This window comes from Anabrus simplex, chromosome 1 (genome assembly GCF_040414725.1).
Source record: "Anabrus simplex isolate iqAnaSimp1 chromosome 1, ASM4041472v1, whole genome shotgun sequence".
Taxonomy (NCBI): Eukaryota; Metazoa; Arthropoda; class Insecta; order Orthoptera; family Tettigoniidae; genus Anabrus; species Anabrus simplex.
The window spans coordinates 1,554,616,605-1,554,637,671 of NC_090265.1; the positions used below are offsets into that span (position 1 = coordinate 1,554,616,605).

Here is a 21,067-nt window from a genome sequence, read left to right on the forward strand (position 1 = left end):
ATAACTTTGACACATTTTCTTCCACTTTTTCTTTTTTCTCACGTTTGTTTAAAAGTTTTATACAAGTATGTGTCCTCATTTTCACAAATGTGGTTATCAGATCACCACTTAAAATTAGGATCATTTATACTTATTAAGGGAACTTGGCTCTGTATTACTCCTGACCCTCTTCAGACTGTAAGTCTGTGATAAGAACAGGAACGTTTCTCCATATCTTGTGCAGTTGGTGTCCAATGAACTGTCGGCTTTGTAAGACCACCATATGACAGACTTGGAACCCAGGACCCCGAACAATACGTACTGTGGTCTGTTCCTCCTATGTCTGTTAGGGAACTTAAATCTGGATGAGTGCTTCCGTATTTTTTAACCATCCAACTTGCAATGGAATTCAAACTTTTGACCTCCATTTCAGTGTTAGTTTCACCGGTAAATGTTCGAATGGTATCATATTTGCGTTCTTCAAAATAGCTTTCAGCAGAAGAATGTTCTAACTCACGACATGTTACTCCGCTCTTCCATAACATTCGTGATGAGAGAGATTCATCATCGCTTGTTCTTGTGTTTCTCTATATTACCGGTATTATTTCCGAGGATAATCATCCAAAGACAATAGAGAGCATTCAGAAAGGTAAGTAGGTTGTAAAATCTTCCTCAGAAACAAAGTCTTGAGCAAATCTTGGTTCAGTCGGTGAGTTAAAATGTACTTTATTCCTAGATTCTGAACTTCTGAGGTCAGATATTTCAAGGAGAAGATAGTCACAAGGATAGCTTTCTGGAACACGTGCTTATCTTTTTTCCCCTTGCAGGTCATACTGTTAATAAGGCCACACATTTTACCTCAAATTTCATCTTGTTTTAACTGAAGACCATACACATATTTTGCTGGGGCTTTAGAAATTGCTGGACTGTAGGAATTCATGAGATGGTACCAATTAATAACAGTTTCAATTCACTCGTGCTTTCAGTAACAGTTGAATCATCTCCTAATTTAAAATATACTGTGAGACATTAATTATGCAGCTTTTCTTACGTTCATCTTTTCTTTGTCCCTCCAGTTTAGATGACAGAAATTGATTTTGTGGCATGCTTTTATTTCGTGGCCACCATTCTTAACCAGAGCTTCCACAAGTTCCTCTGAGACACTACCATCGGAAAATTCAAAATCGGTTTTGAGAAATCGGCTCCTAATATTAATTTCAACAGGTGAGGGGTATCTGCAAAGTAGTACATTTTCTCTGACATCCATGGTTTCAAAAACCATGTTTTTGTTTCATCGATTCCATACACTTTTCACAAACCCTGTTTCGCTGTGCTCATGTCACGGACATGTTCTATTTCTGAATTATGTGAAAACTTAATTGTATAGTATGTATTTTGTCATTGTTTTAGCGAAATCTGTGTAAATGACTTGCTTCCAGTTCTTGAACAGTCATCTCACCATCACATATTACAGTGTACTGGGATCTATAATTTCATCCTTCAGGGGGTCATATTCGAAAGTACTTTTGATGCTCATTTTGTCAACCTGGAGGACTGCAACTTTCTTGTGATCTTTATACGAGTTACCAACAGTCTTCATCATATGCAGAATATCTCCTAGGATTCCATTTCCACTTCACATATCAATTTTTGAAGCCCATTTTTCCAGTGAGACTGGTGGTGGGTATGTTCCCATAGTGAGGTGGATAACATGCTGACGTCATAACCGAGCATAGCCAAAGCCTTCCGAATGCCTCTGTTCTGGGCAACCTTGGATTGGACTGACAAAGGTCATTCCTCAGTACTATTGAGTAGCACCACAAGAGAATGAGAATTTTACATGTGTTATGAGCATAGTCCTGGTAATATCTCAGCTCTAACTAGGTAATACTGAAAGTTATGGCTTCTAAATAAACTGTCTGGTGTGAATTAAAACATATTAATGTAAATGAATTGAAACCTAATTTGAAAGCTTGAAACACTCTTCTCAGGACTTGCTTTATTTCATGCTCCATTTCATTCAAAATTGTTACAGAACCAGCACTCAGCCATCAGTTCCCTCGCGATTACTTAGAGCAAGTGAAACGTGTACACAGCAGAGGTGGGTTTGGTTCCCAAGGCTATGGCTATGAATGGCAGGAAGAGGAAGCACAAAAAAATTTACTCCGGACACATACTACTGCTGTGAGTGCACGGATGCTCTATAAGTTGGCAAAAGAGGTAAGAAACAAGAACAATAATCATATATCTTGTAGAAAAATACTGTTTAGATATCATTTTGATTGATATTGTTCCCTTGCAGGGCTTCCGACCAGCAAAGTATTTTAGTATTGACCGTGTCTTCAGGAATGAAGAATTGGATGCAACTCACTTAGCAGAGTTCCAGCAAGTAGAAGGTGTAATTGCAGATCACAATTTAACTTTGGGGAATTTGATTGGTGAGTTAAATAAACTTATTTTGTAGTTAAATAAGGAAGGGCCAGGCTGAGTGGCTCAGACGGTTGAGGCACTGGTCTTCTGACCTCAACTTGGCAGGTTCGATCCTGGCTCAGTCCGGTGGTATTTGAAGGTGCTCAATTACGTTAGCCTTGTGTCGGTGATGTACTGGCATGTAAAAGAACTCCTGAGGGACAACATTCTGGCACCTCGACGTCTCCAAAAACCGCAAAAAGTAGTTAGTGAGACATAAAGCGGATAACGTTGTTATTATTATTATTAAATAAGGAAGGAAATTAATAGAATTCAAATCATTCTCCAAGACAAGAATTTCATGAATATATACAAGAGAATATCAGCATGAACTTTGAGAAGTTGCTCAAGGAAGATGCTTTATATTTGGGATGAAGTCTTGGCTCAATTGCTGCTTATGACCAAATGTCAACATATTTAATAATACAGAATTTGTTTAGAAAAGTAATAGAAAGGAATCAAACAAATGATAAATAATATCATATGTAGAAATCTAGGAATAATGGTAGGAACATTTATGAAGATCAGAAAAAAAAACCCCATAAATTTACATACACATACAGTAATTTCAGTATACAGCGGAACCTTGATTTTCTGATTTTGGAAGGACCCTGCAAAAAAAATGTACAACACGGGAAAATAGAAAATCTGGGAAAAAATTAAAACTATCAACAATTTGGCTAAACATCACAATAGTGAATTATATATACTGTGGAATCTTTAACCTTCTGTCGGTCAAAATATATAAAGTTTCAAGGTGGGTCACAATGAGCCTGAGAGATCCCCCCAAGAATAATTTTCGGGAAGTTAAAGTGGGCAACTATGAAGTATTCCTTATGTTATATAGGTGCCTTTGAGTCAGTTAAAAATGGTTTAGCGAAATTCTGATCCCAAAATAAGCCGCATTTAATAACCAAGTATTTTCTTCAAAATTTTAGGTATCTTTGCAGAATTTACAATTTTTACATACATACATACATACATTCATACATTATCATTATAGACTGTTATGCATTTCAGAGTTCAGTCTGCAAGCCTCTGTGAATTTACTAAACGTCACCACAATCCTCTATTTGCAACTAGTGCTGTGGCCTCATTTAGTTCTATACCTCTTTATCTATAAATCATTAGAAACTGAGTCTATCCGTCGTCGTCTTGGTCTCCCTCTACTTCTCTTACCCTCCATAACAGAGTCCATTATTCTCCTAGGTAACCTATCCTCCTCCATTCGCCTCACATGACCCCACCACCTAGGCCGGTTTACGCGTACAGCTTCATCCATCGAGTTCATCCTAACTTAGCCTTTATCTCATTATGAGTACCCTCCTGCCATTGTTCCCACCTGTTTGTACCAGCAATCATTCTCGCTACTTTCATGTCTGTTACTTCTAACTTTTGAATAAGATATCCTGAATCCACCCAGCTTTTGCTCCCTTAAAGCAGAGTTTGTCTGAAAACAGACCGATGTAAAGATAATTTTGTCTGGGAGCTGGCTTCCTTCTTACAGAATACTGTTGATCGCAACTGCGAGCTCACTGCATTAGCTTTACTACACCTTGATTCAATCTCACTTGCTATATTACCATCCTGGCAGAAAACACAACCTAAATACTTCAAATTATCGACCTGTTCTAGCTTTGTATCACCAATCTGACATTCAATTTTGTTGAATTTGTTACCTACTTACATCAGTTTACTCTTCGAAAGGCTAATTTTCATACCATACTCATTGCACCTATTTTCAAGTTCCAAGATATTAGCCTGCAGGCTTTCGGCACAATCTGCCATTAAGACCAAGTCGTCAGCGAACGCCAGACTGCTTACTACATTTCCACCTAACTGAATCCCTCCCCTCCGCTTTATACCTTTCAGCAGATGATCCATGTAAACTACTAACAGCAAAGGTGAAAGATTACAGCATTGTCTGACCCCTGTAAGTACCCTGAACCAAGAACTCATTTTACCATCAATTCTCACTGAAGCCCAAATGTCACCATAAATGCCTTTGATTGATTTTAATAATCTACCTTTAATTTCATAGTCCCCCAGTATGGCGAACATTTTTTCCCTCGGTACCCTACCATATGCTTTCTCTAAATCTACGAAACATAACCACAGCTGCCTATTCCTCTCGTAGCATTTTTCGATTACCTGGTGCATACTGAAAATCTGATCCTGACAGCCCCTATGTGGTCTGAAAGCACACTGGTTTTCATCCAACTTCCTCTGCCCTATTGATCGCACACTCCCTTCCAAGATGCCAGTGAATACTTTGCCTGGTATACTAATCAATGAGATACCTCGATAGTTGTTGCAATCCTTTCTGTTTCCTTGCTTATAGATAGGTGCAATTACTGCTTTTGTCCAATCTGAAGGTACCTTACCAACACTCTACGCTAATTTTACTACTCTATGAAGCCATTTCATCCCAGCCTTCCCACTAAACTTCACCATTTCAGGTCTAATTTTATCTATTCCTGCTGCCTTATGACAATGGAGTTTATTTACTATCCTTTCCACTCCCTCAAGCATAATATCACCAATATCATTTTCCTCCTCCCCATGAGCTTGGCTGTTTGCAACACCACCATGATGATTTCCTTTTACATTGAGAAGATGTTCAAAATATTCCCTCCACCTCTCCAGTGATTCCCTGGGATCTGTTATGAGTTCACCTGAATTACTCAAAACACTGTTCATTTCCTTTTTCCCTCCCTTCCTAAGATTCTTTATTACTGTCCAGAAAGGTTTCCCTGCTGCTTGACCTAGCCTTTCCAGGTTATTACCAAAATCTTCCCATGACTTCTTTTTGGATTCAACAACTATTTGTTTCGCTCTGTTTCTTTCATCTACGTACAAATCCCTGTCTGCCTCGGCCCTTGTTTGGAGCCATTTCTGATAAGCCTTCTTTTTACGTTTACAGGCTGCTCTCACTTCATCATTCCACCAAGATGTTCGCCTTTTCTCATCTTTACACACAGTTGTTCCTAGACATTTCTTTGCTGTTTCTACTACAGCATCCCTGTATGCCAGCCATTCTCTTTCTATATCCTGAACCTGCTTACTGTCTACTGTTCGAAACTTCTCACTAATCATATCCATGTACTTCCCCCTAATTGCCGGGCTGAGTGGCTCAGACGGTTAAGGTGCTGGCCTTCTGATCCCAACTTGGCAGGTTCGATCCTGGCTCAGTCCGGTGGTATTTGAAGGTGCTCAAATACGTTCAGCCTCGTGTCGGTAGATTTACTGGCACGTTAAAGAACTCCTGCGGGACTAAATTCTGGCACCTCGGCGTCTCCGAAAACCGTAAAAGAGTAGTTAGTGGGACGTAAAACAGATAACATTATTATTATTATTATTATTATTATTATTATTATTATTATTATTATTATTACTACTTCCCCCTAATTTCCTCGTCCTGGAGATTTTTTACCCTTATTCGTTTGCAGATGGATTTCACTTTCTCTACCCTAAGCCTAGAGATACTTAGTTCACTACAGATCAGATAGTGGTCTGAATCATCGAAAAATCTATGGAAAACTTGTACATTCCTAACAGATTTCCTGAATTCGAAGTCTGTTAAGATATAGTCTATTATGGATCTGGTACCCTTAGCCTCCCATGTGTAGCAGTGAATAGCCTTATGCTTGAAGAATGTATTTGTAACAGCTAAACCCATACTAGCACAGAAGTCCAGCAAACGCTTCCCATTCTCATTAGGTTCCATATCTTCCCCACATTTACCAATCACCCTTTCGTATCCTTCAGTTCTATTCCTAACTCTCGCATTGAAATCGCCCATTATCACTATTCTATCCTTACTGTTGACCCTGACCACGATGTCACTCAATGATTCATAAAAATTGTCAACTTCATCCTCATTTGCACCCTCACATGGTGAATACACTAAGACAATTCTCGTCCTAATTCCTCCAACTGACATATCTACCCACATCATTCGCTCATTCATGTGCCTAACAGAAACTACGTTGCATGCAATTGTATTCCTGATAAACAGGCCTACCCCATACTCTGCCCTTTCCTTTATAACACCCGTCAGGTACACTTTATAATCTCCTTTCTCTTCCTCGTTGTCTCCCCTTACCCGTATATCACTTACTCCTAGCACATCCAGATGCATCCTCTTTGCTGACTCAGCTAGTTCTACTTTCTTTCTTCCATAAGCCCCATTAATATTGATAGTTCCCCATCGAATTCCATTTCATTCACCAGGTTGTTTCCAAGGAGTCCCTCGCCTGTCAAATGGGAGTGGGACTCCGTTACTCCCATAGGTCCAAGGCTTGCTTAAAATGTTCTGAGCTCTGTAAATTCATGAAGCAGGGTGCTACCCTACTTACACATAGTCCAAGTGAGGATCTCTCCTCTAACAGGTTATGGACCACCGGTGGATTGTATAGTCCTAGCCGCCTGAAAACAAGGGGGCCATGACTCAGAATATGTCCAAGATGCCCACTCCCATTCCATAGCAACTGGTATCCCGACTCTCAGGACCATTTACTAGGCCACTCAGCCGTTGTCCATGGTTCACAAACTGGGACGTGAGTACAGTAAGCCACACCATGAACCACTCGCAGAGAAAATCTTATGTTGGTGGAAACTGTGTTCATAGGTCTCAGTAGTAACAACAAACATGGGTAATATCTAAAACAGGGCTAAACAGGTCATATATTCTTCAGTAAGGTTTCTACAAGAACACTGATATTTCGCACGCCGGGCTGAGTGGCTCAGACGGTTAAGGCGCTGGCGTTCTAACCCCAACTTGGCAGGTTCGATCCTGGCTCAGTCCGGTGGTATTTGAAGGTGCTCAAATACGACAGCCCCGTGTCGGTAGATTTACTGGCACGTAAAAGAACTCCTGCTGGACTAAATTCCGGCACCTCGGCGTCTCCAAAGACCTTAAAAAGTAGTTAGTGGGACGTAAAGCAAATATCATCATCATCACGATATTTCGCACAGGCACTAGTCAATAATGTTCCTTTCTTTCTTCACGGGTTTGGCGGTCATCAAATCTTAAACAATGAACTTAAATCTCCTGAGACCTCATTACCAGTGCAAACGTTTTAATACCATCTTCTCCATCAGTGCCTCAGAGATCTTCAAGGCTCTGCCTATTCTCTCTGTAAGATCCTGCCAAGTACAATAGGCCAAAGAATGCTTTTATCTCTGTCTGGTCTGTAAGCTCAGCATCCCTTTCATGAGTAAAATTTTTTTTCACGTAGTCTTCGTAATGATTTGTGTAAGTTACAATAGCGTCTATTATTTTCTCCATAAATAAACACTGCCAGGATTCATGTGGTGATTTAGCTTGCCTTGCTTGTCCTATAACTCCAGGTAGATGTCGTACGAGATTGTGCTTCCTGGCGCGGACCCGTTGGGATGGCGGCACCGTACACCATTTTGTCTTGCCTTTGCCTTCATAACAATTAGCACTGGCCTCTAATGCTCCTTGTTCATCAGCATCACCGTTGTCATCTTGTTCTGTTTCCGAGTCACCATCTCTTGATTCCAGAAGATCGTCACTATTTGTCACTTTCGTCTTCAAAATTCTTATGTAACGCATCATCATCTTCATCCAGCAATAGTCGTTGGACATCCTCCACATCCTCTGCTCTAAGTTAAAATGTTCCTTCCTACTGGCCATAATGTAGGGTAAATCTAAAAAAAAGGAGAAATTGGGACGTAAGTAGTCGCAATGTGCCTGTAAGGCACTGGGCTTATATTGCACTATCTACATGCTTACATGCAAAATTACACCAAATTTTGGGTAAACTAATAATTTAACTACTTACAGAAAAGCAATTGTTTGCATCTCTTTGAAACACCTTTCGCAACGGGAACGGTTGTAATGATCTACCAGATCAGATGAAACACTTCCGGCTTATGGAGTGAGCGAACACAGACTGCCTGTCACATGACTAACGAACGTGGCAAGGAACGAGACTAGTCAGAGGATGAGAATTGTAGGCCCTCGCATTGGAGCGGTAGCGACAGATGACTACAGCCTGTGCCTGTCAGATCAGTTGCGACCGACGGAAGGTTAATTAGAATTCACAAGTGGAATTGGAAAATATTCAAATTATCCAAGATTCAAATTAACCAAGAATGACTATTTTAACGAAAATGTAGTACAATGTTTTATATACACAGTGGAACCGTGATGCATCGTTCCCGGAATTGTTGTTTTCCCGTATTCATCATTGAATTTATTTGCCCCAAATATGTTTCATATAAATCAATGTTAAATTTCCCTGCATCTATCGTTTCTCAAACTATCGTTTTATTGCATTGATCGTCAAAAAAATATCCGTCCTCGGCCACAGTTTTCTCGCATTAATCAACCGTTTGTAAGAAAAATGTGCATAAAAGTTTTTAAAAAATTTAAAGTGACAACTCTATACTCTAGCATGGAATAGCTGCAACCTGTTAACGCGAGAATGTATGAGCGATTCCAAGTTGCTAGTCTTGAGCAAGGATCTTGTAAGCTGGAATGCAGTGCGCAGATTATTCATGCGCCAGTGCTTCTCCTTGACCTATTAATCGACTTAGACCCTGCTCCAACCAATGATAGTGGATTTTGGAAGGCTGTGCAGTGATGATGGTCAGTATGACTCCCCAACACTTCCATTGTCTAGGCAAGTCCATACCATGCCACATTGCCGCTGTGATTAAGGCAAAAGGGTGTACTACACACTACTAGTCACGGGTGTAGATTGTGTGTGCTATATTTTGAGACCTCATTGCAGGAAATTATATATATCATTTGATACTTTCCAATAAGCCCGCCTGGTGGCCATGAACGTGGCCATGATCATTAAGGCATTGCAGTCTAAACGATCTGACACTGTGGTTAGCCGGTTCGAGTCCTGTTGGTCGAAAAAAATTTCACCATTGGGATTTTGGCTGGCAGTGTAGGGGAGGTGGTGGTATACCCTTATAATTACTAGATTGCGTGCCAAAAGCCTGGAATAAATTCCAAACCTCTCCGCAGTGCTCATATGGAGTGAGTGCATATGACGCTGTTGATGGTGATTCTTTCGCCGGATGGAGACGTTAAGCCTTGAGCAGACACCTTGGTGCTATTCGACAGGAGTAGGCTATGTGCCAGCACCATGTTTCACCCCTCCCTTCTTATTATCATATATATCAGGTAATTTATTTCATGTCATTAACTCCTCTGATGAGGTGGCGTCAGGAAGGGCATCTGGTCATAAAATCCCGCAACAACATATTCATCCTACCTCATACCTGACTCTGTAGAAAAACGGGACAGGGGTTGGACAAACATTTGATAGTTTCTACAACTTAATATACAAACTAACTGTTGTACCCATCCTGGACAGGGTAGAATTTATATTCTTGCTGTAGTAATACATTCTAGTGGAGATCAATGGTACCAGAAGGGCCAGAGCCCGCTGCAATGAACAGTAGCCAGTGTAATACTTTTGTTGGTCAGTTTTATGGCCTGAGGACCTTGTAGCTCATCACATTTAGCTTTATTTTGGCTCAGTGATTTAAGGGCATATGAGGTCAAAGCAGTCTTTAATTTCACCTTTCTTTCATGTTCTTTCATTCTTTCTTTCATTTATTTCTTCACATTTTCCTTTTCAATTCAGTGGTCATCTTCATGATCTCTTTGATCAGTATGGGCTGATGGTTATGCTGTTTGCCATCTTATAAAATCAATGACATCAACACCCACCACATTCGCCAGTTAACTCATTACTGTGACAATTGAACAATTTTTTCTGTATTAGTGAAACTTGCTGTATAGATGGACTTGACAATACAGATCTAAATTCATGAACATCTTTTATCATAGCACATATGGTAAAGAAGTACAAGACATTATGATCATAAATTGCAATGTCTACAACTTTTGTTTTGTGCAGTATTTAGATCAAACTAATATTTCTCCTTTCCTCCCTTGCGAACCATGTGACCTTGCCAAGGTGGGGAGGCTTGCGTGCCTCAATGAAGCAGATAGCCGAGCCGCAGGTGGAACCATATTGGATGGGTATCTGTCGAGAGACCAGACTAACGAATGGTTCATCGAAAGGGGGGCAGCAGCCTTTCGGAAGTTACAAGGGCGGCAGTCTAGATGATTCACTGATATGGCCTTGTAATAATACTCACCATGGCTTAGCTCTGTTGATACTGCTGCATGGCTGAAAGCAACAAGAAACTACAGCTGTAACTAACTCCCGAGGACATGCAGCTCTCACTGTACGAATGATGTACTGATGATGACTTCCTCCCGGGTAAAATATTCCAGAGGTAAAATAGTTCCCCATTTGGATCTCCGGGTGGGAACTACACGTGAGGGGGTGATCATCAGGAAGATGGATACTAACTTTTTGCGAGTCGGAGCATGGAATGTTGGAACTTTGAATCGTTGTGGTAGGTTAGAGAATCTGAAAAGGGAGATGGATAGAATAAAGTTAGATGTAGTTGGTACAAGTGAAGTACGTTGGCAGGAAAAGCAGGATTTTTGGTTGGGCAACTACAGAATTATCAACAAAAAATCAAACAGGGGAAATGCAGGAGTTAGTTTAATAATGAATAAGAAAATAGGGCAGTGGGTAAGCTACTACAACCAGCATAGTGAAAGGATTATTGTTGTCAAGATAGACACCAAACCAATGCCCATTACAATAGTACAAGTCTATATGCCTACTAGTTCAGCGGATGATGAGGAAATCTAAAGAATATATGAAGAGAGAGAAGATTTAGTACAGTATGTAAGAGGTGGCGACAATGTAATTGTGATGAGAGAATGGAATACAGTGGTAGGCCAAGGAAGAGAAGGTAATACAGTAGGAGAATTCAGATTGGGACAAAGGAATGAAAGAGGAACTGATCATAATTTAGTCCTTGCTAATACTTGGGTTCAAACACCACAAACGACGGCTGTATACATGGATGAGACCTGGAGACACTGGAAGTATTAAATAGATTTCTTTATGATTAGGCAGTGATTCAGAAAGCAGGTGTTGGATTACAAATCTTTCCTAGGAGCAGACATGGACTCTGACCACAACTTGCTGGTCATGAAATACCATCTGAAGTTGAAGAAATTGAAGAAGGGAAGGAATCCAGTGATACGGGATCTAGACAAGTTAAAAGAAAAGAGTGTGAAGGATTGTTTCAAGGAACATGTTGCACAAGGACTAAATGGAAAGGCTGAATGGAACACAGTAGAAGAAGAATGGACAATCACGAAGAATGACGTCAGTAGGGCTGCTGAAGAGATGTTAGGAAGAAAGGAAAGATCAACTAAGAATCTAGAGATACTAGACCTTATCGATGAATGACGAAAATTCAAGAATGAAAAAAATAAGAAGGCAGAAAGAATACAGATGATTAAAGAATGAAATGGAAAGGAAGTGCAGGGCAGTTGAGGAGGAATGGCTGAAAGAGAAGTGCAAGGATGTTGAAAGTTGCATGGTCCCAGGTAAGGTAGATGCTGCATACTGGAATATCAAGGAAACCTATGGAGAAAGGAAAACTAGGTGTATGGACATTAAGAGCTCAGATGGAAAACCACTTCTAGGGAAAGAAGACAAGGCAGAAAGATGGCAGGAACATATCCAACAGTTGTGTCGATGTAAGGACATAGATGATATGTTTCTGGGACAAGAAGAGACTGTTGATGCTGATGAAATGGGTGACCCAATTTTTAGGTCAGAATTCGACAGAGCTTTGAGAGACCTATATAAGAGCAAAGCACCTGCAATTGATGGCATTCCCTCTGAATTACTGACTGCTTTAGGAGAATCTTGCATGGCAAGCTTATTCCATTTTGCGTGCAGGATGTATGAGACAGAATAAATGCCATGTGATTTTTTTGGCAGAATGTTGTTATAACTAATCTCAAGAAAGCCGGTGTTGACAAGTGTGAAAACTACCGCACCATTAGTTTAGTATCTCATGCCTGCAAAAGTTTAACACATATTATTTACGAAAGAATGGAAAGACAAGTTGAAATTGAGTTGGGAGAAGATCAGTTCAACTTCAGAAGAAATGTAGGAACACATGAAGCAATCCTGACTTTACGTCTGATCTTAGAGGATCAAATTAAGAAGAGCAAGCCCACATACATGGTGTTTGTAGATCTAGAAAAGGCATTTGATAGGGTTGATTGGACCAAGCTATTTGAGATTCTGAAGGGGATAGGGATCAGGTACCAAGAAAGAAGAGTTATCTACAGTCTATATAAAAATCAGTCTGCAGTGATAAGAATCGAGGGGTATGAAATAAATGCGGCAATCCAGAAAGGGGTGAGGCAAGGCTGCAGTTTGTCCTCCCTCCTTTTCAATATTTACATAGAACAGGCAGTAAAGGAAATCAAAGAGGAATTTGGAAAGGGAATCACAATCCAAGGAGAGGAAATCAAAACCCTGAGATTTGCCGATAGTAGTGTTTTTTCTGAGACTGCAGAAGATCTCAAGAAGTTGCTGAATGATGTGGACAGAGTCTTGGGTAAGGAGTACAAGATGAAAATAAATAAGTCCAAAACAAAAGTAATAGAGTGCAGTAGAATGACGGCACGTGATGCAGGTAATATTAGATTAGGAAATGAAGTCTTAAAGGAAGAAGATGAATATTGTTACTTGGGTAGTAAAATAACTAATGATGGCAGAAGTAAGGAGGACATAAAATGCAGACTAGCACAAGCAAGGAAGAGCTTTCTTAAGAACAGAAATTTCTAGGATTTAGAATTATGTTTTTGAAGACTTTCGTTTGGAGCTGGCATTGCATGGAAGTGAAACATGGATGATAATTTTCTCAGAAAGAAAGAGAATAGACGCTTTTGAATGTGGTGTTACAGAAGAATGCTGAAGGTGAGATGGATAGATCTAATCACGAATGAAGAGATACTGTTTTGAATTGGGGAGAGGGGATATTTGTGGCTAAATTTGACAAGAAGAAGAGGTAGAATTATAGGACACATCTTAAGACATCCAGGACTTGTTCAGTTGGTTTTTGAGGGAAGTGTAGCGGGTAAGAACGGCAGGGGTAGACCAATGTATGAATATGACAAGTAGATTAGAGCAGATGTAGGATGCAGCAGTTATGTAGAAATGAAAACGTTAGCACAGGATAGGGTGACACGGAGAGCTGCATCAAGCCAGTCTACGGACTGGTGACTCAGACAACAACAACACATTTATCCTTTATTATTCCTCATGCGGCTAAAATTTTTGAGGTGTAAAAGATGGAAATGAAATTTTGCACAATGTTGATTATCACAGTTCATATATACTGTATTTAGTATTAACAAAGAAATTTGACTTTTTGTATTAATATTGCTATGCCACTGTACACTACACCAATAATATATAGCCTAGTGCATATCCAGCTTATCATTGAACTTACATACTGCATAAATTTGAAAGAAGACTTTCGAGTCATTTGTGGAGTTATCAACCATGTTGAACTCTTAGAAAATATGCGGTGCTTCAGGCTCATATGGAGGAAAGTTTACAGAGGCAAGTATACATTATTTATAAGTTATAAAATCGGACACTGAACATTGGATTAGTGAGGGTAGAGAGTTTCTTTGCCCCAAATGCTCCTACTTGGCAAAACTTCCTGAAAATTTGGTTCCCTGAAGTAACCAAAATAGTTGGTTATACTAAAAAAAAGAAGGGACAAAAAAGAATAACATAAAGTGATTGAAAATGTTGTTAAATTTATTGACAAATTGCAACAAGCGAATGTGTTAAATTTAGTGACAAATTGCAACAAGCGAAACAGAAACCAAAAGACAACAAAGAAAAAACAAAAATGTAAAATGATTGAAAATGATGTTTAATTCATTGACAAATTGTGACAAGTGAAACAAAACCCAAATTCTAATATCTGGATTTTGGACCAGTCCTGTTTTGGGTATGAAATGGCAACACACAGAAGTTAAGACTTACGATGTGCAAACGGCATTTATGCTACCCTTCGCCAAAATAATTATGCACTCCCACACAATAAAATATCACATTTATAGAGGTGGAGACATGGGACATTTCTTCTTCATAACTTTACAAGAAATTAATAGAAAATATGCCGTTACTGATTTCTTGTAAATATTCGGTGAATTCCATTTTTTGTGGTTTAGCCCATATATTTGTATATTAGCAGCGTGTTTTTAAGAAGGGTCAAAGAGGGGGAGTATTTAAAACAATTATGAATGCATAAATTTTTGTCAATAAACATGTGGCAAAACAGGCAAAACTTTTATGAAATCTCCCCCAGGAACAATAATTTTCCCATCAGAAGGAATGGAATGTCGTTACCTATGATACCTTGTAGAAGACGATTCACACACATTAATGAATGACTGTTTGCCATAAGCGCTTTATTCCATATTGAGCCATGCTAATAGAATATCGTCAGCTGCTTTGGAATTTCATTTTAATCCAGACACCAAACTCTCATTTAAATTTATAGGAATTTTGAATATAATGTGCACTGTTCAACCACTGGGCAGCAAAACAGCGGCTATTCTGACTAGGAAGATGTCTGACTGCACATGTGCGCCTACTCTTTTCCACCTTCCCTATCATGCCACCTGCTTAACACTTTCACGGTTAAGGTGGCCTTGAGGTACTGGTGAGTGCTTTAGCCAGTTATAATGCTACATTTTACTTAAATAATTTTTTAAACATACAGCAAGAAATTTGTATGCTTTTAAAGACACTCTGCAAATCTACAGGCTAAGAGCTTTCATTTAGAATGCCAATTGGTTCAGCCGTTCTCTCAAACTCGCTGTCAAAAAAATCAGCTTAGTGTTTTAAATCTATAGATTGTTAATTATCTCCAGTGTACTGCCAGTATTGTTGTGATCAATATATATTATGAATATTAAATATTTTTTGCCATTAATTGTAAAGCCGTAACTGTAAAGGGCATTTCCTCCCTCGAGATAATAACTCATTTGGACAGTCTTCTCTTCTTCATGCATTCCCTTTTCCAGATTCTCTCTGGGTAGTGGAGTGTACCAAAGCCCTCCACCTTACTCGTTCTATCCACCATTCCTCTTCTAGTACTTTATTGCAATCGGCTCCTCTATTTGCAATACAGTCCACGACAGAGCTCCTCCATCTCATTCTAGCCAGTCTCTGTAATCCATGAATGTTCTCTTTGGTATTCTCTCTCGTGGGATTCTCATTATGTGTCTAAACCATTTTAACTATGCTATATCAATCTCTTCTTGAAGTTTACACACTCTCTCCTTATTTCCTCATTTTGCATTCTATCTCGTCTTGCCTTTCCCTGTATGCTGCTCAAGAACCTTATTTCAGCTGCTTGTATCTTACTTTGGTTTCACTTAGTCAACGTCCAGGCTGCTGAAGCATAGGTCAGTATAGGTTTATAATAGGACGAGTATAAAACCTTCTTGAACTTTATTGGCACATCTTTGTCCCATACAATGTCTCTCACACACTGGCAGAAACTTGCAGACTACTGTATTCTTAAATCAATTCTCCATCCAAATTTCCATCTTGTGACATCATGCTGCCCAAATATTAAAAATTTTTCACTACTTCAAGAGGTTCATTTCCTATTTTTATCACTCCTGGATTTTCTGTTACCTCTCGTCATGATCACAGTCTTGCTTTTCGCAGTACTAACCTTCATTCCAAAATTTCTTATCTCCTCAGTCCATAAATCAACTTGTGTCTGTACTCCCTGTTCATTATCTCCCCAAACTACAATGTCATCAGTAGGGGCCTTATTTTTTGGTGAAATAAAACTGTTGATTTCGGTGTTAAAACTGACACTATTTCAGTAGGTATTTCGTGAAATAAATTGTTATACTGATTGATGTTTCCTGCGAAATCTTCCTTGTAGTAGCGTATGGGGTAAATGTAACCAACTTTGTGATAAGGGGTTTTAAAGTAAACTCTTGTAATGTATCATTGTTATTAAATCTTAGAAAAACCAAATATGCAAATTGTTATAGAAATAAATATATAAATCACTGATACTTCGAAATGAAGTTAGGTGATCTGCCCTGTGATATACATTTATACATAGCCTACATTTTTAGACGTTGAATTACTTGTCTCCAAAGTACAAACTAAGCATGGTTTCAAGATTATCAGGATGCAGAGTTGTGCAACAGTCAAAAAGTGCCTTTGTGTAAGCAGAGAAGCTCCTCTCGCTGACCACATTAGACGTCGGAAACCATTAAGCTTGCAAACACTTGGATGCAAAATCACTGTGGTCTTTTATAAAACCTCCTAAAACTTTGCTAACACTGTCTTCTTTCACTTCCTCAACGAGATGTGCTTTCATTGCATTTTGCAAAGTCATATAGCTCTGGAAGATGTTCATGGATATACTCTTTTTCGACGGTCGGGGATGAGTAGGTCGGATGGTTAAAGCACTGGCTTTCTGACCCCAATTTGGCAGGTTCGATCCAGGCTCAGTCCAGTGGTATTTGAAGGAGTTCAAATACGTCAGCCTCGTGTCACTAGTTTACTGGCACGTAAAAGAACTCCTGCGGGACAACATTCCGGTATCTCGGCGTCTCCGGAAAACGTAAAAGTGGTTAGTGGGACATAAAAACAATATTATTACTACTGAAACAGGCGATTTATTTACAATAGGCCTACCAATACAGTCATATTTTACAGTAATTTTCAAGAAAGGAGACAGGGAGCAATGTGAAAATTACAGAGGAGTGACACTGATACCTTATACAGCTCATAATAGCTTTGTATGAAAATTACAAAAGTTGTGTTAGAACCAAAGTCGGTCAAACTGAATGGTTCAGAGTTGCGACACGCTTAAGACAGGGAAGTGTATTGTCTCCCTTACTCTTCATTATCATCATGGATAGAATTCTACACAATATCAAGAAGATGATGGGCGAACAAGTAAAGTCTATGCTCTTTGCTGATGACTAGGGGCCGTATTTTTTGGTAATAACGATATGCACAAGTTTTTTTGATATCTTCTTTCTTGTCTATATATGACTTCCCAGGCCCCCTTTGTCCAGTCTTTTCGAACAGTTTTTTCTCTCCATATCACTCTGAAGTGTCTATACAACCACTGTAGACCAACTGCTCCTGCTGCTGTTATCATTTCTATGGTGACCTTGTCAATTCCAGCTGACTTGCCTAGTTTTATTTTTAGTGGCCCGCTCAGTCTCTGCCAGGACATCTCGTTTTCCTTATCTTGCATCTGCACTAAATCTGGTTCTTCGATTTCTCCTTGTACCGAGGTATTTTGCACGTTGTAAAGCTGTTCAAGGTATTTTTCCCACCTCTGCAATATATCCTGCTATGTCATCACTTCCACCTGCTCATTTTTAATGGTTCTACAGTACCATCAAAACGTTATCTGCAACAGCTCGTTTACAAGTGGCATAGTACTGGTTCCATAACTAACAAGAAAAACAGAGGAGAAGGAGAACAGCTCTCACACAGGAAAGATTAGAAGATATAAAGGCAAGATTGCAAGTCAATCCACATGTCGCTTCGGAGCGTAGGTCAGGAAACTGGTATCTCACAGTATTACATTTACGATCTTACTGGACTCTTTCATTGGTGAGTTCTGTTTCAGTTACTAGTTTATTTTTGTGCGTTATTTATTTATTTGTCCTGGTGAGTTCAGTTTTGTTTAGTTTCAATAGAATATAGAATAGAATATATCATCTACAGGGTAACACAATTACAAATGATGTGATAGAAAATTAAATAACTCTAGTAAGAGAAAATTTATACATAGGTACAAATATACATCCTCAATTCAAACATACATCTTCACAGATTTTCTACGGATTCGCACATAATTTACACAATCACCATGTTCCACCTCCGAGAAGGGGTTTCCGTATAGTAGTGGAAGGGTGATGAAAAATGTCAAGTGACCCCTCAGCTGATTTGTGGTCCTAAAGGTTTGCACAAACCAAGAATTTTGGTGTGCTACCAAGCTATATTTGGGCAGGTGGAATGTAAATTTCTGCCTTGTTTCCCTGCTTGGAACACGAAGGGAAATCAACCCCAGTATAGCCGGACAGTCCACTTTACTCTTCGAGCATTTAGTTGCTAACATTGCGTTCATACTTTTTTGGCGTCATCATCTATGATTTTCATATTTCCATGTTGATTTCCCCCTTTTCAGTGGTCGATCCTATAAATGAGATAGAATAAAGTTGTATATGACACAATTTGTATATGTTGATTAGGTGGAAGTGTCCAAAACAAAAGTTAAAGGTACTGAAACATTTTCGGTGTGTTGCCAGTGTATTCATTCCAAGAATTTTTACAAATTCTTCATAACTGCTTGAAGAGACTGGCATGCCCATGAATCCAAAACAAATCCACTTTATTAACTTTATCTGAACTCTCTTGAGACCGTATATCTGACCTTTCTAATACAGAAGCCACGCCTCTCAACCGTACTCAAGAGAGGGTCTCACCAGGGAACAAAAAAGTATTGAGGCACATGCAATGATTCTGAAATTTTTACAATTTCTCTTAATAAACCTGAATAGTCTGAAAGCTTTCTTTATAATATTATCAATGCATAATCATGCCACTTCTGTGAGACAATTACGTCTGTTCGCCATTGCGGGCACTGCACTTCACTCCTGTTTCTCAGTACTCTGCTACAAAGTTTTAAATTATACTCCCTGTATTAGTGAGATGTATGTTGATTTTAATTTCTTTATACATGCACCTTTTTTGGAACTGTCATAGCCAAATTTGTTACTAAAATTTACATCTTTATTCAGAGAGTACCGTATATACCAGGGCTGGCCACAACGAGGCTCGCGAGCCGCATGCGGCTCTTGAGTCAGTCTTGTGTAGCTCTTGACACCAACCTTAGAGTAAAATTAAATGATATAATTAATGGAATCTAACGACATCTCGTGGCTGGCGGTAGTCAGTAGCAGTGATGTGCGGCTTAATGTTATTAGCGCTGTAGGTCAGTGGTAAGACATGGGAGGTGAAGATAGTTCCGGCGCCTTCCATTTGGTAGTGCTTTGAGTGGGAGAGAGTGTCAGCGAGCCAGTGTCGTGAGGTGAAGCCAGTCGCGTTCACCTATAGGCAGTAGCAAGTGTTGATACTTTTCTGTGTGCAGTTCTGTGCTGTTTCAGTACAGTTGTGGCTTGGTGTCCGAACAGTTGCGATGCTGTCTAAGAAGCGTAAATATGAAGAGGAGAATCGAGCTTTTAATACCGACTGGGAGGAATAATTCGTTTTTGTAGAAAGAAACGGTAAGCCAATGTGTCTTTTGTGTCAAATAACTTTGTCACAGTTCAAGGCCAGTAATCTAAAATGCCATCGTGACACTAACCACAGCGGTTTCAACAAAGATTTTCCTGTTGGCTCTCAGTTAAGGAAAACGAAACTGAAATCACTAAAGGAAAAACTTCATGGTCAGAGTAGGGTTATGTCAATTTTTACCAAGGAAGCAGATTTGACAACCGAAGCTGACTTCATCTTGGCTTTTAATATTGCAAAAGCAAAAAAGCCTTACATGGAGGGGGAGTTTATTAAGAAGAATATGGCACAAGTTATTTCTGTTTTAGAACCCGAAAATAAGAAACTGCAGAAACTGATCAATGAAATGCCCGCTGCTAGACACACAATAGAGAGGGGATTTTCTGTTATTAGTGTGAATATTTTAAATAATTTACAAAATATCTAAGCGAGTGCTCAGCAGTAAGTCTGGCTCCGGACGACTCTACTAATATCAAAGATAAACCACAACTAGCTATATTTGTAAGGTATGTGTCAAAGGACTTGCAGGTGGTGAAAGAACTTTTAGACTTGGTTAATTTGAAGGATACTGCTCATGGTTGTGACATTAAAGAAGCCCTGGATGGTGTTTTACAGAAAAACTCAGTGCCTGTCGTTAATATTGTCAGCATTGCTACGAATGGTGCACCATCTATGACTGGCACTAAACAAGGGCTTATTGGGCTGTTAAATGCTGACACATCATTTCCTGATTTCCTACCTGCACATTGTATTATTCACAGAGAACATTTAGCAGCAAAATATTATGCAGGTAGTTCTAAAAATTGTGAACTGTATTCGCTCATGTGCCAAAACACACCGAGAGTTCAAATTTTTATAGAAGATATGAATAATGATAAGCTTCCTGGTGATGTATCTTGGTACTGCTTAGTAAGATGGCTATCAGTAAGCAATTTTCTTAACAGATTTTTTGAATTACTTGATCCAATCAAACAGTTTATGGAAGGAAAATCATTCCCTGAACTAGATGTTAGATTTGGCTTTTTTTACAGATGTGGTCCAGCATTTAAAAACGCTAAACATATCTTTACAAGCAGTATCTTCCTTGTAAAGATATTTCTTAATTGGCCCAGGCTGTATTTAGCTTTCATAGCAAGTTGAAGCGTTTTGGGAAAGACTTTCAGACTGAAATATTTTCTCACTTCAAATGTTTGAAGAAAATTACTGAAAGCCTTCCTGACGTTCAGGTGGAAACTGAAGATTACATGAGTAAACTGTCTGGCCTTGCTGAAGAAATCAATGGCAGATTTAATAATTTGAGATCACTTAAACCTTCATTTTCATTCCTGGAAAATCCTTTTTCTGTTGACGTTGTGGGCGATGGC

General features: G+C 39.2%; 1 protein-coding gene across 7 annotated transcripts in view; it reads left to right on the top strand.

Annotated features, from left to right (window-relative positions):
• The window catches only part of alpha-PheRS (phenylalanine--tRNA ligase alpha subunit), a 165,337-nt gene that overhangs the window by 66,222 nt on the left and 78,048 nt on the right, over nt 1-21,067 (top strand). For all 7 annotated transcript variants that reach the window (XM_067138100.2, XM_067138103.2, XM_067138104.2 and 4 more), the window contains 2 exons: nt 2,015-2,199; nt 2,282-2,417. In XM_067138100.2, coding sequence (XP_066994201.2) covers nt 2,015-2,199; nt 2,282-2,417 — 321 coding nt within the window. The remainder of the gene's footprint in view (nt 1-2,014; nt 2,200-2,281; nt 2,418-21,067) is intronic.